This window comes from Eurosta solidaginis, chromosome 2 (genome assembly GCF_040869045.1).
Source record: "Eurosta solidaginis isolate ZX-2024a chromosome 2, ASM4086904v1, whole genome shotgun sequence".
NCBI classification, from domain to species: domain Eukaryota; kingdom Metazoa; phylum Arthropoda; class Insecta; order Diptera; family Tephritidae; genus Eurosta; species Eurosta solidaginis.
In genome coordinates, this window is record NC_090320.1 from 294,380,994 (window position 1) to 294,406,554 (window position 25,561).

The 25,561-nt window shown below is 38.6% G+C and overlaps 1 protein-coding gene across 1 annotated transcript in view; it reads left to right on the top strand.

Moving 5' to 3' along the window:
- The window catches only part of LOC137241230 (apolipoprotein D-like), a 112,579-nt gene that overhangs the window by 85,002 nt on the left and 2,016 nt on the right, over positions 1-25,561 (top strand). Inside the window, exons 4-7 of the mRNA XM_067768597.1 lie at positions 18,041-18,155; positions 18,280-18,407; positions 20,617-20,693; positions 20,758-20,850. Of these exons, the coding sequence (XP_067624698.1) occupies positions 18,041-18,155; positions 18,280-18,407; positions 20,617-20,693; positions 20,758-20,850 (413 nt within the window). The remainder of the gene's footprint in view (positions 1-18,040; positions 18,156-18,279; positions 18,408-20,616; positions 20,694-20,757; positions 20,851-25,561) is intronic.

The following is a 25,561-nucleotide window of genomic DNA, read 5'->3' on the forward strand; positions in this document are numbered from 1 at the left end:
TAAGGCACGCGCCCTTTTAAAATACTCATTAACACCTTTCATTTGATACCCCGTATTGTACAAAAGCATTCTAGAGTCAACCCTGGTCCACCTTTATAACGATATTCCGAAAAGGCGTCCACCTATAGAACTAAGGCCCACTCCCTTTTAAAATACTCATTAAAACTTTTCATTCGATATCCATTTTGTACAAACGCATTCTAGAGTCACCCCTGCTCCACCTTTATGGCAATATCACGAAAAGGCGTCCACCTATAGAACTAAGGCCAACTCCCTTTTAAAATACTGATTAACACTTTTCATTCGATATCCATTTTGTACAAACGCATTCTAGAGTCACCCCTGGTCCACGTTTATGGCGATATCCCGGAAAGGTGTCCACCCATAGAACTAAGGCCCACTCCCTTTTAAAATACTCATTAACACTTTTCATTCGATATCCGTATTGTACAAACGCATTCTAGAGTCACCCCTGGTCCACCTTTATGGCAATATCACGAAAAGGCGTCCACCTATAGAACTAAGGCCAACTCCCTTTTAAAATACTCATTAACACTTTTCATTCGATATCCATTTTGTACAAACGCATTCTAGAGTCACCCCTGGTCCACGTTTATGGCGATATCCCGGAAAGTTGTCCACCCATAGAACTAAGGCCCACTCCCTTTTAAAATACTCATTAACACTTTTCATTCGATATCCGTATTGTACAAACGCATTCTAGAGTCACCCCTGGTCCACCTTTATGGCAATATCACGAAAAGGCGTCCACCTATAGAACTAAGGCCAACTCCCTTTTAAAATACTCATTAACACTTTTCATTTGATACCCATATCATACAAACAAATTCTAGAGTCACCCCTGGTCCACCTTTATGGCAATATCACGAAAAGGCGTCCACCTACAGAACTAAGGCCAACTCCCTTTTAAAATACTCATTAAAACTTTTCATTCGATATCCATTTTGTACAAACGCTTCTAGAGTCACCCCTGGTCCACCTTTATGGCAATATCACGAAAAGGCGTCCACCTATAGAACTAAGGCACACGCCCTTTTAAAATACTCATTAACACCTTTCATTCGATATCCATTTTGTACAAACGCATTCTAGAGTCACCCCTGGTCCACGTTTATGGCGATATCCCGGAAAGGTGTCCACCCATAGAACTAAGGCCCACTCCCTTTTAAAATACTCATTAACACTTTTCATTCGATATCCATTTTGTACAAACGCATTCTAGAGTCACCCCTGGTCCACGTTTATGGCGATATCCCGGAAAGGTGTCCACCCATAGAACTAAGGCCCACTCCCTTTTAAAATACTCATTAACACTTTTCATTCGATATCCGTATTGTACAAACGCTTCTAGAGTCACCCCTGGTCCACCTTTATGGCAATATCACGAAAAGGCGTCCACCTATAGAACTAAGGCCTACTCCCTTTTGAAATACTCATTAACACTTTTCATTTGATACCCATATCATACAAACAAATTCTAGAGTCACCCCTGGTCCACCTTTATGGCGATATCTCGAAAAGGCGTCCACTTATAGAACTAAGGCACGCGCCCTTTTAAAATACTCATTGACACCTTTCATTTGATACCCCGTATTGTACAAAAGCATTCTAGAGTCAACCCTGGTCCACCTTTATAACGATATTCCGAAAAGGCGTCCACCTATAGAACTAAGGCCCACTCCCTTTTAAAATACTCATTAAAAATTTTCATTCGATATCCATTTTGTACAAACGCTTCTAGAGTCACCCCTGGTCCACCTTTACGGCAATATCACGAAAAGGCGTCCACCTACAGAACTAAGGCACACGCCCTTTTAAAATACTCATTAACACCTTTCATTTGATACCAATATTGTACAAACGCATTCTAGAGTCACCCCTGGTCCACGTTTATGGCGATATCCCGAAAAGGTATCCGCCCATAGAACTAAGGCCCACTCCCTTTTAAAATACTCATTAACACCTTTCATTTGATACCCATATTGTACAAACGCATTCTAGAGTCACCCCTGGTCCACGTTTATGGCGATATCCCGGAAAGGTGTCCACCCATAGAACTAAGGCCACTCCCTTTTAAAATACTCATTAACACTTTTCATTTGATACCCATATCATACAAACAAATTCTAGAGTCACCCCTGGTCCACCTTTATGGCGATATCTCGAAAAGGCGTCCACTTATAGAACTAAGGCACGCGCCCTTTTAAAATACTCATTAACACCTTTCATTTGATACTCCGTATTGTACAAAAGCATTCTAGAGTCACCCCTGGTCCACCTTTATGGCAATATCACGAAAAGGCGTCCACCTACAGAACTAAGGCACACGCCCTTTTAAAATACTCATTAACACCTTTCATTTGATATCCATATTGTACAAACGCATTCTAGAGTCAACCCTGGTCCACGTTTATGGCGATATCCCGGAAAGGTGTCCACCCATAGAACTAAGGCCCACTCCCTTTTAAAATACTCATTAACACTTTTCATTCGATATCCATTTTGTACAAACGCATTCTAGAGTCACCCCTGGTCCACGTTTATGGCGATATCCCGGAAAGGTGTCCACCCATAGAACTAAGGCCCACTCCCTTTTAAAATACTCATTAACACTTTTCATTCGATATCCGTATTGTACAAACGCATTCTAGAGTCACCCCTGGTCCACCTTTATGGCAATATCACGAAAAGGCGTCCACCTATAGAACTAAGGCCAACTCCCTTTTAAAATACTGATTAACACTTTTCATTCGATATCCATTTTGTACAAACGCATTCTAGAGTCACCCCTGGTCCACGTTTATGGCGATATCCCGGAAAGGTGTCCACCCATAGAACTAAGGCCCACTCCCTTTTAAAATACTCATTAACACTTTTCATTCGATATCCGTATTGTACAAACGCATTCTAGAGTCACCCCTGGTCCACCTTTATGGCAATATCACGAAAAGGCGTCCACCTATAGAACTAAGGCCAACTCCCTTTTAAAATACTCATTAACACTTTTCATTCGATATCCATTTTGTACAAACGCATTCTAGAGTCACCCCTGGTCCACGTTTATGGCGATATCCCGGAAAGTTGTCCACCCATAGAACTAAGGCCCACTCCCTTTTAAAATACTCATTAACACTTTTCATTCGATATCCGTATTGTACAAACGCATTCTAGAGTCACCCCTGGTCCACCTTTATGGCAATATCACGAAAAGGCGTCCACCTATAGAACTAAGGCCAACTCCCTTTTAAAATACTCATTAACACTTTTCATTTGATACCCATATCATACAAACAAATTCTAGAGTCACCCCTGGTCCACCTTTATGGCAATATCACGAAAAGGCGTCCACCTACAGAACTAAGGCCAACTCCCTTTTAAAATACTCATTAAAACTTTTCATTCGATATCCATTTTGTACAAACGCTTCTAGAGTCACCCCTGGTCCACCTTTATGGCAATATCACGAAAAGGCGTCCACCTATAGAACTAAGGCACACGCCCTTTTAAAATACTCATTAACACCTTTCATTCGATATCCATTTTGTACAAACGCATTCTAGAGTCACCCCTGGTCCACGTTTATGGCGATATCCCGGAAAGGTGTCCACCCATAGAACTAAGGCCCACTCCCTTTTAAAATACTCATTAACACTTTTCATTGGATATCCGTATTGTACAAACGCTTCTAGAGTCACCCCTGGTCCACCTTTATGGCAATATCACGAAAAGGCGTCCACCTATAGAACTAAGGCCTACTCCCTTTTGAAATACTCATTAACACTTTTCATTTGATACCCATATCATACAAACAAATTCTAGAGTCACCCCTGGTCCACCTTTATGGCGATATCTCGAAAAGGCGTCCACTTATAGAACTAAGGCACGCGCCCTTTTAAAATACTCATTAACACCTTTCATTTGATACCCCGTATTGTACAAAAGCATTCTAGAGTCAACCCTGGTCCACCTTTATAACGATATTCCGAAAAGGCGTCCACCTATAGAACTAAGGCCCACTCCCTTTTAAAATACTCATTAAAACTTTTCATTCGATATCCATTTTGTACAAACGCATTCTAGAGTCACCCCTGCTCCACCTTTATGGCAATATCACGAAAAGGCGTCCACCTATAGAACTAAGGCCAACTCCCTTTTAAAATACTCATTAACACTTTTCATTCGATATCCATTTTGTACAAACGCATTCTAGAGTCACCCCTGGTCCACGTTTATGGCGATATCCCGGAAAGGTGTCCACCCATAGAACTAAGGCCCACTCCCTTTTAAAATACTCATTAACACTTTTCATTCGATATCCGTATTGTACAAACGCATTCTAGAGTCACCCCTGGTCCACCTTTATGGCAATATCACGAAAAGGCGTCCACCTATAGAACTAAGGCCAACTCCCTTTTAAAATACTCATTAACACTTTTCATTCGATATCCATTTTGTACAAACGCATTCTAGAGTCACCCCTGGTCCACGTTTATGGCGATATCCCGGAAAGGTGTCCACCCATAGAACTAAGGCCCACTCCCTTTTAAAATACTCATTAACACTTTTCATTCGATATCCGTATTGTACAAACGCTTCTAGAGTCACCCCTGGTCCACCTTTATGGCAATATCACGAAAAGGCGTCCACCTATAGAACTAAGGCCTACTCCCTTTTGAAATACTCATTAACACTTTTCATTTGATACCCATATCATACAAACAAATTCTAGAGTCACCCCTGGTCCACCTTTATGGCGATATCTCGAAAAGGCGTCCACTTATAGAACTAAGGCACGCGCCCTTTTAAAATACTCATTAACACCTTTCATTTGATACCCCGTATTGTACAAAAGCATTCTAGAGTCAACCCTGGTCCACCTTTATAACGATATTCCGAAAAGGCGTCCACCTATAGAACTAAGGCCCACTCCCTTTTAAAATACTCATTAAAACTTTTCATTCGATATCCATTTTGTACAAACGCATTCTAGAGTCACCCCTGCTCCACCTTTATGGCAATATCACGAAAAGGCGTCCACCTATAGAACTAAGGCCAACTCCCTTTTAAAATACTGATTAACACTTTTCATTCGATATCCATTTTGTACAAACGCATTCTAGAGTCACCCCTGGTCCACGTTTATGGCGATATCCCGGAAAGGTGTCCACCCATAGAACTAAGGCCCACTCCCTTTTAAAATACTCATTAACACTTTTCATTCGATATCCGTATTGTACAAACGCATTCTAGAGTCACCCCTGGTCCACCTTTATGGCAATATCACGAAAAGGCGTCCACCTATAGAACTAAGGCCAACTCCCTTTTAAAATACTCATTAACACTTTTCATTCGATATCCATTTTGTACAAACGCATTCTAGAGTCACCCCTGGTCCACGTTTATGGCGATATCCCGGAAAGTTGTCCACCCATAGAACTAAGGCCCACTCCCTTTTAAAATACTCATTAACACTTTTCATTCGATATCCGTATTGTACAAACGCATTCTAGAGTCACCCCTGGTCCACCTTTATGGCAATATCACGAAAAGGCGTCCACCTATAGAACTAAGGCCAACTCCCTTTTAAAATACTCATTAACACTTTTCATTTGATACCCATATCATACAAACAAATTCTAGAGTCACCCCTGGTCCACCTTTATGGCAATATCACGAAAAGGCGTCCACCTACAGAACTAAGGCCAACTCCCTTTTAAAATACTCATTAAAACTTTTCATTCGATATCCATTTTGTACAAACGCTTCTAGAGTCACCCCTGGTCCACCTTTATGGCAATATCACGAAAAGGCGTCCACCTATAGAACTAAGGCACACGCCCTTTTAAAATACTCATTAACACCTTTCATTCGATATCCATTTTGTACAAACGCATTCTAGAGTCACCCCTGGTCCACGTTTATGGCGATATCCCGGAAAGGTGTCCACCCATAGAACTAAGGCCCACTCCCTTTTAAAATACTCATTAACACTTTTCATTCGATATCCATTTTGTACAAACGCATTCTAGAGTCACCCCTGGTCCACGTTTATGGCGATATCCCGGAAAGGTGTCCACCCATAGAACTAAGGCCCACTCCCTTTTAAAATACTCATTAACACTTTTCATTCGATATCCGTATTGTACAAACGCTTCTAGAGTCACCCCTGGTCCACCTTTATGGCAATATCACGAAAAGGCGTCCACCTATAGAACTAAGGCCTACTCCCTTTTGAAATACTCATTAACACTTTTCATTTGATACCCATATCATACAAACAAATTCTAGAGTCACCCCTGGTCCACCTTTATGGCGATATCTCGAAAAGGCGTCCACTTATAGAACTAAGGCACGCGCCCTTTTAAAATACTCATTAACACCTTTCATTTGATACCCCGTATTGTACAAAAGCATTCTAGAGTCAACCCTGGTCCACCTTTATAACGATATTCCGAAAAGGCGTCCACCTATAGAACTAAGGCCCACTCCCTTTTAAAATACTCATTAAAACTTTTCATTCGATATCCATTTTGTACAAACGCATTCTAGAGTCACCCCTGCTCCACCTTTATGGCAATATCACGAAAAGGCGTCCACCTACAGAACTAAGGCACACGCCCTTTTAAAATACTCATTAACACCTTTCATTTGATACCCCGTATTGTACAAAAGCATTCTAGAGTCAACCCTGGTTCACCTTTATGGCAATATCACGAAAAGGCGTCCACCTATAGAACTAAGGCCCACTACCTTTTAAAATACTCATTAAAACTTTTCATTCGATATCCATTTTGTACAAACGCTTCTAGAGTCACCCCTGGTCCACCTTTATGGCAATATCACGAAAAGGCGTCCACCTACAGAACTAAGGCACACGCCCTTTTAAAATACTCATTAACACCTTTCATTTGATACCAATATTGTACAAACGCATTCTAGAGTCACCCCTGGTCCACGTTTATGGCGATATCCCGAAAAGGTATCCGCCCATAGAACTAAGGCCCACTCCCTTTTAAAATACTCATTAACACCTTTCATTTGATACCCATATTGTACAAACGCATTCTAGAGTCACCCCTGGTCCACGTTTATGGCGATATCCCGGAAAGGTGTCCACCCATAGAACTAAGGCCCACTCCCTTTTAAAATACTCATTAACACTTTTCATTCGATATCCATTTTGTACAAACGCTTCTAGAGTCACCCCTGGTCCACCTTTATGGCAATATCACGAAAAGGCGTCCACCTATAGAACTAAGGCCAACTCCCTTTTAAAATACTCATTAACACTTTTCATTTGATACCCATATCATACAAACAAATTCTAGAGTCACCCCTGGTCCACCTTTATGGCGATATCTCGAAAAGGCGTCCACTTATAGAACTAAGGCACGCGCCCTTTTAAAATACTCATTAACACCTTTCATTTGATACTCCGTATTGTACAAAAGCATTCTAGAGTCAACCCTGGTCTACCTTTATAACGATATTCCGAAAAGGCGTCCACCTATAGAACTAAGGCCCACTCCCTTTTAAAATACTCATTAAAACTTTTCATTCGATATCCATTTTGTACAAACGCATTCTAGAGTCACCCCTGGTCCACCTTTATGGCAATATCACGAAAAGGCGTCCACCTACAGAACTAAGGCACACGCCCTTTTAAAATACTCATTAACACCTTTCATTTGATACCCATATTGTACAAACGCATTCTAGAGTCACCCCTGGTCCACGTTTATGGCGATATCCCGGAAAGGTGTCCACCCATAGAACTAAGGCCCACTCCCTTTTAAAATACTCATTAACACTTTTCATTCGATATCCATTTTGTACAAACGCTTCTAGAGTCACCCCTGGTCCACCTTTATGGCAATATCACGAAAAGGCGTCCACCTATAGAACTAAGGCCAACTCCCTTTTAAAATACTCATTAACACTTTTCATTTGATACCCATATCATACAAACAAATTCTAGAGTCACCCCTGGTCCACCTTTATGGCAATATCACGAAAAGGCGTCCACCTACAGAACTAAGGCCAACTCCCTTTTAAAATACTCATTAAAACTTTTCATTCGATATCCATTTTGTACAAACGCTTCTAGAGTCACCCCTGGTCCACCTTTATGGCAATATCACGAAAAGGCGTCCACCTATAGAACTAAGGCCAACTCCCTTTTAAAATACTCATTAGCACTTTTCATTCGATATCCATTTTGTACAAACGCATTCTAGAGTCACCCCTGGTCCACGTTTATGGCGATATCCCGGAAAGGTGTCCACCCATAGAACTAAGGCCCACTCCCTTTTAAAATACTCATTAACACTTTTCATTCGATATCCGTATTGTACAAACGCATTCTAGAGTCACCCCTGGTCCACCTTTATGGCAATATCACGAAAAGGCGTCCACCTATAGAACTAAGGCCAACTCCCTTTTGAAATACTCATTAACACTTTTCATTTCATACCCATATCATACAAACAAATTCTAGAGTCACCCCTGGTCCACCTTTATGGCGATATCTCGAAAAGGCGTCCACTTATAGAACTAAGGCACGCGCCCTTTTAAAATACTCATTAACACCTTTCATTTGATACCCCGTATTGTACAAAAGCATTCTAGAGTCAACCCTGGTCCACCTTTATAACGATATTCCGAAAAGGCGTCCACCTATAGAACTAAGGCCCACTCCCTTTTAAAATACTCATTAAAACTTTTCATTCGATATCCATTTTGTACAAACGCATTCTAGAGTCACCCCTGGTCCACCTTTATGGCAATATCACGAAAAGGCGTCCACCTACAGAACTAAGGCACACGCCCTTTTAAAATACTCATTAACACCTTTCATTTGATACCCATATTGTACAAACGCATTCTAGAGTCACCCCTGGTCCACGTTTATGGCGATATCCCGAAAAGGTATCCGCCCATAGAACTAAGGCCCACTCCCTTTTAAAATACTCATTAACACTTTTCATTCGATATCCGTATTGTACAAACGCATTCTAGAGTCACCCCTGGTCCACCTTTATGGCAATATCACGAAAAGGCGTCCACCTGTAGAACTAAGGCCAACTCCCTTTTAAAATACTCATTAACACTTTTCATTTGATACCCCGTATTGTACAAAAGCATTCTAGAGTCAACCCTGGTCCACCTTTATGGCAATATCACGAAAAGGCGTCCACCTATAGAACTAAGGCCAACTCCCTTTTAAAATACTCATTAACACTTTTCATTTGATACCCATATCATACAAACAAATTCTAGAGTCACCCCTGGTCCACCTTTATGGCGATATCTCGAAAAGGCGTCCACTTATAGAACTAAGGCACGCGCCCTTTTAAAATACTCATTAACACCTTTCATTTGATACCCATATTGTACAAACGCATTCTAGAGTCACCCCTGGTCCACGTTTATGGCGATATCCCGAAAAGGTATCCGCCCATAGAACTAAGGCCCACTCCCTTTTAAAATACTCATTAACACTTTTCATTCGATATCCGTATTGTACAAACGCATTCTAGAGTCACCCCTGGTCCACCTTTATGGCAATATCACGAAAAGGCGTCCACCTATAGAACTAAGGCCAACTCCCTTTTAAAATACTCATTAACACTTTTCATTTGATACCCCGTATTGTACAAAAGCATTCTAGAGTCAACCCTGGTCCACCTTTATGGCAATATCACGAAAAGGCGTCCACCTATAGAACTAAGGCCAACTCCCTTTTAAAATACTCATTAACACTTTTCATTTGATACCCATATCATACAAACAGATTCTAGAGTCACCCCTGGTCCACCTTTATGGCTATATCTCGAAAAGGCATCCACCCATTGAACTAAGACCCACTCCCTTTTAAAATACTCATTAACACCTTTCATTTGATACCCCGTATTGTACAAAAGCATTCTAGATTCAACCCTGGTCCACCTTTATGGCAATATCACGAAAAGGCGTCCACCTATAGAACTAAGGCCAACTCCCTTTTAAAATACTCATTAACACTTTTCATTTGATACCCATATCATACAAACAAATTCTAGAGTCACCCCTGGTCCACCTTTATGGCGATATCTCGAGAAGGCGTCCACCCATTGAACAAAGACCCACTCCCTATCACGAAAAGGCGTCCACCTATAGAACTAAGGCCAACTCCCTTTTAAAATACTCATTAACACTTTTCATTTGATACCCATATCATACAAACAAATTCTAGAGTCACCCCTGGTCCACCTTTATGGCGATATCTCGAAAAGGCGTCCACCCATAGAACTAAGGCCCACTCCCTTTTAAAATACTCATTAACACTTTTCATTCGATTTTCGTATTGTACAAACGCATTCTAGAGTCATCCCTGGTCCACCTTTATGGCGATATCTTCAAAAGGCGTCCACCTATAAAACTAAGGCCCACTCCCCTTTAAAATACTCATTAACACCTTTCGTTTGATTCCCATATCGTACAAACAAATTTTAGAGTCAGCCCTGGTCCAACGTTATGGCGATATCGCTAAATGGCGTCCATCTATAGAACTATGGCCCACTCCCTCTTAAAATACTCTTTAATACCTTCCATTTGATACACATGTCATAAAAACACATTCCATGGTTACCCTAGGTTCATTTTTCGACCTCTTATTTTGTCTTCATAGCTCTCAGCTGAGTATGTAATGTTCGGTTACATCCGAACTTAGCCTTCCTTACTTGGTTTTTTTTTTTCAAAATAACTTTTTTTCTTTAGTTGATATTAATTTAAATTTTTTCTTCCTTTGGGACGTTGGGATTTGTTATATTAAAAGTATTTAGACATTTAAAATTGATAACGAGACCAGTTCTAAAATCGGCAAAAATTAACGATTTTCCATGAAATGCTCGAATAAATGGCCCGCTTCAAACGCATCCCATATCTGTTGACAAGACAAGGGATTTAACGATAGTGTGTTATCCAAATATGTTAAGCAATTTTTGTTTATTAAATAAACAAACTTCAATATTACCAGACAAACATTCAAACAAGTTAATACTTTACCGAAATTCGCAAAACAGATTTACTACTTTTAGAAATAGTTTAGGGATTATATATGTAAATCAACATGCTTTTATGTATTTGTGGTTACGCGACATAACACCGAGAATATTTAGGCCGAGCTCTACTTCATGTTTGCGTCGTGCTACTTTTAAAATTTGTGATACAATCTAGCGGCCCCGTCCCTACATGCCTTATGCTGACTTCGAAAGGTATTTGCAAGGAGATGAATTTTCGCTCAGAAGCTTTTCATGGCAGAAATACCAAATTAATGCAAATGGGTAGCGCAGATTTTTCTAGAACAATCACATTTTTTAAAGATTTTGAAGCTGCATTTTACTGTCCTTAACCACAGGATCTTCGATGTAGTAGGTTAGCACGTTACCATCACACCACGGCGTCCGCCATTACATTGGGTGCTTATTCAGAAAACTCGACCATTCCTTAATTTTTGTTAGAAGTTTATCGGAAACTGACGCAAAGTTCAAGACAACCGCCGAAACAAAATAGGAAAATAAAATAAATAAAAATAATTCAAAACAGAGGCAAAAATATATAAAAAAATAGCATAAACTATGATAAAATAAAATTAAAATAATTAAATTAAATAAATAAAGAAATTAATTTAAATAAGTTAAACATTAATAAAAAAATGTGGAATAAAAACAATAAAATAAAATAAAATATAATAAAATATAATAATATAAAATTAAAATAAAAATAATAGTTAAAATAAAATTTTATTTAATAAACCAAACTTAGATAATATAAAATCTAAAAAAATTTAACAAAAGACAATTTAGTAAAAAAAAATGAAATAAAATGAAAGACACAAAATAAAATAAAATAAAAAAGTTAAAACATAGCTGGTGAATTATGTGTTTTACGTCAGTATAAATAGGCTTCTGACCATTATTTCCTTAGTGCAAAGTTAAATTAAACTCCACTATTTCGGCTCAACGTTTCGCTAAGCATCATAGCTTCTTCAGGAGCGAAGCTGAATTTATTTAGTAACTTTTATCACAACCAAGTAATTTTATCACAAATACAATGTACATAAATGAGAGCTATTAAAAGAAATTTCGGTTAGAATCAAGCAAACAGATTTTTTAGTAAAAAACTTACATATATAAATGTATGTATCCCTAGATTACATCGAAGGCGTCATAAATTGCACAATTTTAGTATAAACTAACTTATGCATGAAAATTAAAAGTATGAAATTGGTACTAGTAATATGTAGTACACTTGTCATTATGCTGGTCTTTGATCATCAAACATAATTGGTATGTTTTGTTTACATATGTACGTATGTATGAAAGGATGTGTTCAGTGAATACCTAAGAATGTGAAAATGTAAACAAAAACTTTATAAACATAAAAGATATACGGCGAAGATGTCAGCTGTGTCTTCCTTTCTATTAACAGTTCTATCTCTATTTTGCATAATTCTTAAGCTTTCTGTTGTGTATCTCCCTTTTTCCCGCCTTTTCTTGTCAAAAAGCCCTATCACCCTTTCACAACACAACAATAGCCGTGTTTTTAACACGCGCGTATACGTTTCGTTTGCGCGTGTAAAAAAACGCCTATCTTCGCTTAGATAATGCTTAGGAGACCCATCTAGCGGCTGTGGTTAAACAACTAGCTACAGCAACAGGGTGTACCGAAAAGCGGAGACGCAACGCTCTGATGGCCATAGGGTATAACATATAGCTGAATCAGTTGCGATGAATTGTGGACACACATAGAATACATAGAATTAGTGTACAGGGTGAAACAAAGACACATATTTCAGTTACATCTTAGTATAATGCGTATTGAAATTTAGTAGGACAAAATTTATGCGCAGCAATTTCAGAGGTGTATTTATAGTTTGTCTCTTAGCAGTTAATATAAGCCGTGTTTTTTAACACGCGTATATCCGTTTACGCTTAAACTTTATATTGACTGCTAAGAGACAAACTATAAATACACCTCTGAAATTGCTGCGCATAAATTTTGTCCTACTAAATTTCAATACGCATTATACTCAGATGTAACTGAAATATGTGTCTTTGTTTCACCCTGTACACTAATTCTATGTATTATATGTGTGTCCACAATTCATCGCAACTGATTCAGCTATATGTTATACCCTATGGCCATCAGAGCGTTGCGTCTCCGCTTTTCGGTACACCCTGTTGCTGTAGTTAGTTGTTTTACCACAGCCGCTAGATGGGTCTCCTAAGCATTATCTAAGCGAAGATAGGCGTTTTTTAACACGCGCAAACGAAACGTATACGCGCGTGTTAAAAAACACGGCTATAAAGTTTAAGCGTAAACGGATATACGCGTGTTAAAAAACACGGCTAATATAGTATACGAAATACCTGGTGAAGGAACCGAGAACGAAAAATGTAATAAAATATATATAGGTACAACAAAGCGCACCTTGGGTATTCGACTCAAAGAACATTAGTCGGATATTAATAAAAAGAAAAACAAGTAAGGACGGGACTGTCTTCGGCTATGCCGAAGACTTCATACCTTTCATGAATGGGTCTAAACAATAATCTTATCTCGTTTGTAATCTGCGAATAATCGGATGTATAAGATAAGAAATATCTAGTGAACAGATCTACATACCTAAACGATTTTTAAGATAAATATAAAATAACAAATAGGTAGGTCTTTGTGTGAGGATGCAAAGCTTCACGTTTTTTGTGGTCTGCATGTAAAAACTGTGACTACGAATCACGTATTTCAAAAATATATGAAGTAAACGTAACTAATTGATGAAATTTGATTAATTTTGCAGCTTCTATGCGTAAAAAAGGGGCAAAAATGACAGTTTATATGAAGTATATAATATATATACCACCGATCTCTATGATTTTTTCAGACAACAATATATGCTATATACGTAAGCATTTGGTGAAATTTCAAGCTTCTAGGTGTTAAAATGGGGCCGAAATCGCAAAAAAAAATATATATATACTATATATATATACTATATATACCATCATATATATATTATATATATCACCGATCTCTATGATTTTTTGACACAACAATATATACCATATTCGTAAGCAATCGGTGAAATTTGAAGCTTATAGCTGTTAAAATGGGGTAGAATTTGAGAAAAGTTTCTTATCTGAACAATCGGTTGTATGATATATATACTATATATACAACCGATCTCTATGATTTTTTCAGACAACAATATATGCCATATACGTAAGCGTTCGGTGAAATTTGAAGCTTCTAGCTGTTAAAATGGGGCCCAAATTGCGAAAATATATATATATACTATATATACATACTATATATACCACCATATATATACTATATATACCACCGATCTGTATGATTTTTTCAGATAACAACATATGCTATATACGTAAGCACTCGTTGAAATTTGAAGCCTCTAGCTCTTAAAATAGGGCAGTAATTACGAAAAGTTTCTTATCTGAACAATCGGTTGTGGGGGATATATACTATATATACGACCGATCTCATCAATTTTTTCAGGCAACAATATGTGCAATATACGAAAGTATATGGTGAAGTTTGAGGCTTCAATCTGTTAAATTGAGTAAGATATTACAAAAATCCTCTTTTTCTGAAAAATCGGTTCTATGGAGGATATATGCTATAGTGGTCCGATCCTCTTCAACCTGATTATTTCGGTATACTTAATGGTGGGTCTATCTATTTTCCTTTAAGGACTTACAATTTTGGGTTTCGTGACGAAATTAATATACCATTTCATTTTCATGAAAGGTATAATAATACAGCACTACCGCAACACACAACGGAAAGCGGACATTCTGTTGATCTACGTAAAGCGAGAATATTGGACAAGGAAAGGCGGGAAAAAGTGAGATACACAACAGAAAGCTTAAGAATTATGCAAAATAGAGATAGAACTGTGCATAGAAAGAATGACATCCTCGCCGCATTCCTTTTATGTTTATTATAAAGTTTTTGTTTACATTTTCACATTCTTAGGTATTCACTGAACACACCCCTTCATACATACGTACATATGTAAAAAAAAACCGAAATTTCTTTTAATAACTTTCTTTTACGTACATTATTGTTGTGATAAAATTACTTGGTTGTGATAAAAATTACTAAATAAATTCAGTTTCGCCCCTGAAGAAGCTAAGATGCTTAGCGAAACGTTGAGCCGAAATAGTGGAGTTTAATTTAACTTTGCACTAAGCAAACAAAGCAGGCGGCCACCGTGGTGTGATGGTAGCGTGCTCCGCCTATCACACCGTATGCCCTGGGTTCAACTCCCGGGCAAACAAACATCAAAATTTTAGAAATAAGATTTTTCAATTAGAAGAAAATTTTTCTAAGCGGGGTCGCCCCTCGGCAGTGTCTGGCAAGCGCTCCTATTGTATTTCTGCCATGAAAAGCTCTCAGTGAAAACTCATCTGCCTTGCAGATGCCGTTCGGAGTCGGCATAAAACATGTAGGTCCCGTCCGGCCAATTTGTAGGGAAGAATCAAGAGGAGCACGACGCAAATTGGAAGAGAAGCTCGGCCTTAGATCTCTTCGGAGGTTATCGCGCCTTACATTTATTTTTTAAGCAAACAATGGTCAAAAAGCCTATTTATACTGACGTGAAATAAAAAAATGGTATGAAATAAACTAAATAATAAAATAAAATAAGATGAAATAAAATAAGATAAAATTTACAAATTTTTAACAGCATGCATTGCTAATAAGATCTACCACCATCTAAAGACGCAAAATATCCTTGCTATTGAACAGAAAGGTTGTGTAAAAAATTCCCAAGGATGCAAAGAGCAGCTTCTTATAGACTCCATTGTAATGGAACAAGCATACCACAAATAAAGAAATATATATACGACATATATCGACTACAAGAAAGCCTATGACAGTGTACCCAACTCATGGTTAACTGAGGTGCTAAAAGTGTATAAACTAGCTCCAAACATAATAACTACTCTTGAATATCTTTCTAATATATGGAGATAACACTTAATCTAAAAACAAAAAATGGACTACAAAGTATTTCCACGATACCCATTAGAAGAGGCATACTACAAGGAGATAGCTTAAGTCCTCTTTGGTTCTGCCTCGCGCTTAATCCACTATCGACCTTGATTAATGATACCAAAAATGGATTTAACATAAAAGGAAGAGAAGGTGCATCGGAGAAGGTCTCACACCTCCTCTATATGGACGATAGTAAGTTATATGCAGGGCCCGAGCGGCACATGAATGAGTTCCTTCAAATAACCGAAGATTTCTCACGAGATATTTGTATGACATTTGGACTAGATAAATGTAAAAGACTGAGTGTTCAGCACGGAAATGTAGTAACGCATAATTTTCCCTTAGCGAATAATGAAAAAATAGATGCATTAGAAGCAGATGAGTCCTATAAATACCTAGGTTATATGCAGGCCAGAAGAATACATCATAATGTCATGATACAGAACATCACTAACTTCTTCCTATATAGAACAAGATCAATCCTTAAATCCGGTCTTAATGACAGGAATTTATTTAAAGCAATAAACACGTTTGCGATACCAGTGCTAAAGTATAGTTTCGGAGTATTAAAATGGTCTTACACGCAGTTGGAAGGTGTTAAAAGAGCGAGTCGAACACAGCTCACAATACGGAGCACATCACCCGAAATCTGCAGTGGAGAGAATAAACTTATCTAGAAGTCTAGGAGGGCGTGGCCTGATAGGTATCCAACATCTTTATAAAAAAACAGATCGCAAACCTACGCCAGTATTTCTTAGGGCAGAACACAGCACTACACCAAGCTGCATGCGGAGCGGATAAAAACTATACGCTTTTAAACCTGTTTAATCTCGACATACAGAATAAAGAAAGCGATTCTATTCATACAGCACTACTCATTGATGAGTGGAAAAAGAAAACACTCCATGGCAGACACCCCCATTCATTAAGCCAACCAGGGATCGATACCGTTGCTTTAAACCTATGGCTGAAGAATTCCGGATTCTTTATGGAAAATGAGGGCCTCATGATAGCAATACAGGACCAAGTCATTGCCACAAAAAATTACTTAAAATACATTGTACGCGCTGAAATTGGCAGTGACAAATGCAGGAAGTGCCAACAGCAGTCGGAAACAATACAGCACATAACAGGAGCTTGCGTTATGCTCGCAGCAACAGACTATTTAGCAAGACAGCGAAAATCGTTCACCAGCGCTTGGCAATCCGTACGAATCTGTTTCCGTATTATAAATATACTCTCTCGGCAGTACTAGAAAGTAGCGAATATAAACTATACTGGGACCGCACTATATTTACAGATAGAAGTATACCCCATAACAGACCAGATATAGTCCTATTAGAAAAGAAAGAAAATAGCGCGTATTTAATTGATATTGGGGTTCCCAATACGAACAACTTGAAAGACATGCACACAGAAAAGAAAAGAAAGTACATAGGACTTGCTCAGGAAATGAAGCTGTTATGGCACCTTGACAAAGTAAGCATAGGGCCAGTAATCATCTCATCAACAGGCGTGGTACACAAAACTCTTATGACGCACCTGGAGATACTAAAATTAGAAGATAAGCTTCTACCTATTCGAAAGGCAGAAATTCCATCAACAACATCCATTGTTCGTTCGTTTTTAGATACTGACATGTAATTTACAGATTATTATGAATTTACATATGTATATTTAGTATAAATGGTTTTATATGTCTTGTTGTATACAACCGATGTATAATGTATAGCCCAAAGTGGTGCTCAAGGAAGAAACAAATAAAATAAAATAAAAAAAAGATAAAGTTTTTCACTCTAAATAAAAGAATATAAAAATATATAAAATTAAATAAAAAGTTTCAAACTAAGTTAAAAAAAATTTAAAGTCAAAAGCAAAATATAATAAAATAATATACTCAGCCCACCAAGTTTCTTTTAACAATATCACTTTTTTTTAAATTAATTTCCTTGTTTTTCAGTGTCCCTTTGTCAGTTTTTATTTTTTTGACATCATCATGTTTGGTGGCCGGAGGACTTACAAAACCAGGTCGGTGTCCGAAAATAGCATATAACAAAAAATTGGACTTAAAAGGGGTGAGTATTAAGTTCTATATACTTAAATAAATTAAGTCCCAGCTCTATAAAGCTAAGCCAATTTTATAGTTCTATGCATAGACCTTAACACCATTTTCAAAGCTTATGTTTTAATTATTTACAGTTAACAGGCACCTGGTATATGCAAAGTAGTTTCGAGAAGATTGACCTTAATCGATGCCAAAAATCTGATTACAGTCTTGGAGATAACGATGAGCCTCTAGTACAAAACTTCCAAATAAATAGATTAGAGTAAGTATTTGTAATTGCAGGTAAAGCTTTTGGATTTAGTTGAAAGTTATGTTGCCTTTTATGTTGTTGATTTTACGACAGGGTGTAAAAGTGAAGACTTTTGTGTCAAAAGAAACTTTTTTCAAATTCCAAGTGCATAGATAAAATATTTGTTTCACTTTTCGTTCTCAAAAACTAACACTGAAGATGGCACATTACCGAAGCCGGTTTGTATTCAAATCAAATTTGACAAGGACTGATGGAAAATTGCTTCAATATACATCAATTACTTGAATTGGAACCATTTTCCGCCATTCTTTGTCAAGTTTGGTTTGGAGGCAAACCGGTTTCGGCGTTATGCTATCTTTACTTACTTACCTAATTGGCGCTTAAGCGTTTACACGATTATGAACGTCCAACAAAGCGCGCCAGTCGCTCCTTCTCTCTGCCAACCGGCGCCAATTGGTCACACCAAGGGAGTTTAATTCGTTTTCCACCTGGTCCTTCCAGCGGAATAGGGGCCGCCCTCTACTTCTACTTCCATAGGCGGGTTCCGATAGAAAAACTTTCGTGGCTGGATCGTCATCTTTCATTCGCATAACATGGCCTAGCCAGCGCAGCTGTTGTGTTTTAATTCGCTGGATTATGTTGATATCTGCGTATAGCTCGTACAGCTCATCGCTAAATCTTCTTCGTTACTCGCCATCGCCAACGCGTAGAGGTACATAAATCTTTCGTAGATCTTTCCTTTCAAACACCCCCAGAGCCGCTTCATCTTATGTTGTCATGATCCATGCTTCTGCCGCATAAAGCAGGACGCGTACGATAACTGACTTGTAGAGTATGATTTTCGTTTGCCGAGAGAGGACTTTACTTTTCAGTTACCTACCTAGTCCAAAGTAGCATTTATTGGCAAGGGTGATTATTCGCTGGATTTCAGAGCTGATGTTGTTGCTAGTGTTGATGCTGGTTCCCAAATAAACGAAATCTTTTACTATTTCTAAATTATGGCTGCCAACAGCAGCGTGGCTGCCGAGGCGCATATGCGCTAACTCTTCGCTCGATGACAGCAGGTACTTTGTTTTGTTCTCATTCACCATCAAACCCATCTTTACCGCTTCTTCTTCCAGTTTGGCGAAGCAGAATTAACGGCGCGGATATTTAGGCCGATGATATAAATGTCATCAGTATATGCCAGTAGTTGCACGCTTTTATAGAATATTGTTCCAGAGCGTTTAAGTTCTGCAGCTAGTATAATTTTCTCCAGCATCAAATTAAAGAAATCGCTCGATAGGGGCTCAACCTGTCTGAAACCTCGTTTAGTTACGAACGGCTCGGAGAAGTCCTTCCCAATTCTGACTGAGCTGATGGTGTTGCACAACGTCAATTTGCACAGCCGTATAAATTTTGCGGAGAAACCAAATTGAGACATAGCGGCATATAGGAGCTCCATTTCGTGCTGTCGAAGGCGGCTTTAAAATCGACGAAGAGGTGATGTGTGTCGATTCTTTTTTCGCGGTTTTTTCCAAGATTTGGCGCATTGTGAATATCTGGTCATTGGTAGATTTAACAGGTCTGAAGCAGCACTGATCAGGTCCAGTCAGACGATTCACGGTGGGCTTCAATCTTTCGCAAAATACGCTTGACCGGACCTTATATGCGATATTAAGAAGGCCAATTCCGCGATAGTTGGTGCAGTGTGCAATATCCCCTTTCTTGTGTACAAAAAATACTTTGGACAAAGAACACTTAGATTCCAATCGTCGGGCATACACTCGTCCGCCCACATTTTGCGAAGAAGCTGATGCATGCGCCTTACCAACTCCTCGCCGCCGTATTTTAATAGCTCCGCAATTCATCAGCGTCCGCGGCTTTTTTGTTTTTCAATCTGGTTATTGCTATTCTGATTGCGTCATAGTCGGATGGAGGAACATTAATTCCATAAATTCATCGATTGCGGGCTCAAGAATTCATCTTCCTTGGGCGATAGGTACATCGCTGTCTTCAGTTGGAAGGTCAGAGGAGTATTCCCAATATAATCTAAATACTCTCTAAACATCGGACTAAGGACCTCATGCTCCTCGCACTCAGGCCTTTCTGCTTATGCTTTTTTCCTCCTCCAAAGGCGTCTCGCCTCCTCTTTAAACTCGCAGTAGCGTTCACATACTCTTCTTGTTGTTTAATTTGAAAATATACACAACAGTTTAACACTTTTTTTCACATTTATTAGCGGGTCCGCAGATTGTAAAACTGGAAAACTTATATTCCATTTGGATGGACAATTTCAACTTATGTATACTAAAATAGGTATGTTATTATAATCATATCTTTCTAAGAAATTTAAACTATAACTTTTATTTATATTTTGCAGCTTTGCCTTTTCATTACAAAATTCTAAGTGTTGATTACGAAAAATATATTATCTTCTATTTCTGCAAGAATATAGAATCGGATAAACACACCGGTTAGTATTTTTTGTTTTGAACAAACATTTCGATTTGTGTCTGTGTCCGAACGCCGCCAGAACAGGTCCCTATTATGCATGTAGAAACGGTTTTCTAATTGGTGGAAAACCAGTGCCAGTGAAAACCTTTTCGAATCTTAAGTTTTTTGGACAATGTCTTATTTTACTAAAAGTTATTTCAGCCGACTTATTCTCATTCTCTATGCGATAAAGGCAGTAAAGAAGATATAGGAGCACACGCTAGTACGACTCTCTCACATACAGGACATATATTTATAATGTATTGCAATGTATAGTTGACCTGGCCGGTCCGTTATGACCTCATGGATCAATGAGTCCATAGTGCGGTGCAATAATTGGAGTAAAAAAACTTTTTTACTTATTATACCCAGCGTGCTTTGTACACAGAGTATATTAACTTAGATTGGATAACGGTTGGTTGTACAGGTATAAAGGAATCGAGATAGATATAGACTTCCATATATCAAAATTATCCGTGTCGAAATAAAATTGAATTCAGCCATGTCCGTCCGTCCGTTCGTCTGTTAGCACGATAACTTGAGTAAATATTGAGATATCTTCGCCAAATTTTCTACACTAGCTTATCTGGACCCAGGATAGATATGTATTGAAAACGAGCGAAATCGGATGATAACCACGCCCACTTTTTATATATAAAACATTTTGGAAAACCCAAAAACCCTGATTATTTACTAAATAATACACCTAGAATGTTGAAATTTGACATGTGGACTGATATTGAGAATCTTGATAAAAATTTGGAAAAAATTTTTTAGATGGGAGTGGCAGCGCCCACTTATGATAAAATCAATTTTACAAATATTATTAATCATAAATCGAAAATCGTTAAACTTACCGTAACAAAATTCGGCAGAATGGTTGCCTTTATTATAAGGAATGCTTTGAAGAAAACTTAAAGAAATCGGTTAAGGACCACGCCCACTTTTATATAAAACAAGTTTAAAAGGGTCGTAGACTAGAATAATAAGCTATAATTTAGCAAATAGTAGTTTTGAATCAATGATATTTCACTTATCAAGTTTTACTGTAAGAGGAAATGGGGAGATATTTTTCTTTTAAACGGGCGGTGCCACGTGTTATGTAGAAAAGTAATTTATGTGAAATGAAATTTACAATTGAAGCTCACGCAGAGTATATAATGTTCGGTTTAACCCGAACTTAGACACTTTTACTTGGTATGAACAAATTTTATTATTTTTATTTTACTTCTTTACCAATTGTCTCATAAATTCTTTTTTACATTAAAAACTTTTAAAGAAAAATAATTTACTTAAGATTTTTTAAGAATTAATGAGCTTAAAGTCGATAAATGACAATTGTTATTCAATTATTATTTTTAGTTTTATTGGAAAAAACTGAAAAGAAGGAAACATTTACTGGCATATTGCGATGGTACCATTTCGAAAACTTCTTTGCAGTTTTTTCTAATAAAACTAAAAATAATAATTGAATAACAATTGTCATTTATCGACTTTAAGCTCATTAATTCTTAAAAAATCTTAAGTAAAATTGAATACACCATTAAAGATACAAACATATGAAAAATAATTTATTAATTTATTTGCAAAAATTTTTAGAATTTTTTGAATTTGATTTAAATAATTTATGTTGTATTATTTTTTTAATAAAATTTTTTAAATTAATAATTTTTATACAAACTTTTCCTGCTATTTCTTTTAATAATTTAATTAAATTTATTTGTTTGACTATTTTTTTTATAAAATATTTTTGTTATTTTTTTTTTTTTCAAAAAATATGTCTACTTATTTTTATCTAATACATTTTTAAACTACTAACTATTTTCCATTGCAATCAACGATCAAATTTATAGGTAATAAAGAATAAATTTATTTTGCGGATTTTTCCGAGCAAGCAACAGAACAAAAATTCTCAAAACTTGTAGAAAAATTCAGCTACCAATTTGATTTTCTGCATTGTTCAACTTTTGAAAGCAAACACGATTTTAGAAATTTTTCAAACTTCACTATAACTTAACAAACATATAAGAAAATCGTTTTTGTTCCACAATATTCCGGCCATGTTTGTGAAGGGTTTGAGAACTCTAATTGAAAATCTCAAATTAACGTTAGCCGTATTCTAAAATGGTGCTGTGACTCGCACAGAGGAACACCCGGCACAATAGTTACGAGAGGCTGAAGGGGGCCTCGAATACTCTAAACCAAAAGCGCAAGGGGAGGACGACGACGTCACGACGTAGGTGCTGGAGGGGGACAGACAGCCCAATGGTGCTGCAAGTCCTACAGATAAACCACCAGCACAGTAAAGTGGCGTCGAGTGAACTCCTCCTAACCCTGCAGGGGGGTTCGTTTGACGTGGCGCTGATCCAGGAGCCGTGGCTCTCATCGGGAGGAAAGGTTTCTGGACTTAGCGCGCGCGGGTTTGGCGTTTACTACGCGCAAACGGAAGGACGAGTGCGAGCTGTGTAATGGTAAGGAAACAGCTGCATTCATATATGCTGCCTAATTACACTACTGAAGACTTCGTAGTGGTGGCCGTTGAGGAAAAGAATAAGCAGGCATTTATCCTGGCGTCCTGCTACATGGCCCTTGCTGCGGAGGTTCACCGATGAAGTGCAAAAGGCTAGTACAGGAGGAAGGGCGCAAAGGGCGGTTGGTCAAAGGCGCCGATGCAAATGCGCACCACAATGCGTGGGGAGGAGCAGATACGAACGAGAGAGGCGAATCTCTATTTTGTTACATCCTGCAAACCAATTTGCATATAGCCAACAGGGAAAATGTCCCTACAAAAATTGGTCCAACATTCAGTATTGTTCTGGATATTACATTGAGCTCCGAGCGTGATATATCAAGGTATGATTGGATGGTTCTTGATAGACCATCCTTCTCCGACCATGCGTATATCAGCTTCAGCATCCCCCTAAAGAGGGTAGAGAAGGGAGGAACCTTTAGAAACCCTAGGTCAATGAACTGGACTAAATTCCAGGAACAGGTAGAAACAAAACTGGGACAACCCAAAGAAGTTGCCAATGTGGAGGAACTGGACGAGTCGAATGAATTCCTAACAAGGACGCTTATGACTGCGTATAACAAAGCTTGCCCTCTAACAACATTCAGAGGAAAAGCAAAGCCGCCATGGTGAAGCAATGAGCTGAGTCTTCTAAGAAGACAGGTAAGAGAAATGATGAGGCTCGCAAAGACCGCGGAAAGCGAAGCTTGTCGGGACGAATACAGGGGTCTACATAGGATCTGGAAGCGTGAAATTTCCAGGGCGAAGAGAATCTTCTGGAAAAGTTTCTGTACGGACATCGAGTGCTCCAGCGAAACAGCACGTTCGAAAAAAGTCCTAGCAAGGGGAAATATAGTCCAGGCACTAATAAAGAAAGAGGACGGGGAATGGTCACGTAGTAGTGAGGAATCCCTTAAGGTGCTACTTGACACACATTTTCCATCGGGGACGGTTTAGAGGCAGCAGACATCACTCACACTTCGATCACGGAGCGGGTAATGCCGGGCTTGGTGACCGATACCAAGATCGAATGGGCAGTGAACACGTTTTCTAAGTTTAAATCGCCGGGCCAAGACTGTATATTCCCGGCTATGCTACAAGTTTCAAGTATGGCGGTCGTGGAATGGCTTAAAACAATATTCGATGGGTGCATAAGGCTGAATCATGTACCGCACTCTTCGGGAACTGCTCGTGTAGCTTTCCTACCAAAGGCGGTGAAGATCGGTCACGTGTATCCCAAAGACTATAGACCCATTAGCTTAACATCATTTCTGCTCAAAACCTTTGAGAGGCTGATAGATGTGTACATAAAGTCCAACGTGGATGAAAAGCTGCTGTCCACAACACAGCATGCGTACACCAAAGGCAAGTCGGTAGACACCGCATTGCATAGGGTGGTAATAAGCATAGAGAAATCCCTGGAATGTAACGAGTATGCTATAGGAGTCTTCTTGAACATTGCCGGGGCTTTCAATAATGTTTCTAAATGGGCGATTATGGATGGTCTTAATTACATTAAAGTACATCCCGCCTTAATCAGATGGATCGGCTGCTTGTTATATTGCAGGAGAATTACATCACAATGGGGATATTTCGAGGCCACGAAATCAGTAGACAGGGGCACACCGCAGGGTGCTATCACCTCTGCTGTGGACGCTGGTCATCAACCAACTGCTCAGGCGAATCGATGAGGGACCCGTAAAACTTACGGCTTACGCCGATGACGTTCCAATTGTCATAAGTGGAAATTGCCTTCCAACGATTAGTTCTTTGATGGATCGGGCGCTTCGGGATATTCATACCTGGGCATCTAATGTCGGATTGAAAGTCAATGCGGAGAAGACGTATATGGTCTTGTTTACAAAGAGGTACAAGGTCCCAAAGTGGACCAGGCCTAAGTTAGGAGGAGTGACCTTACAGGAGAAACCTTGCACAAAATATCTAGGAATCATCCTAGACAGTAAGCTGTCATGGAAGCTTAATTTGGAGGAGAGGGTGAAGAAGGCCTCAACGGCACTCCATGCATGTAAACGAATGCTGGGGTGTACGTGGGGCTTATCGCCCTCACTTTCTCATTGGGTTTTTACAGCGATTGTAAGCCCTATTCTATACTATGGAGTTCTTGTTTGGTGGAAAGCCACACAAAAAACAACATAACTCAACCAATTAGAGGGGGTATGCA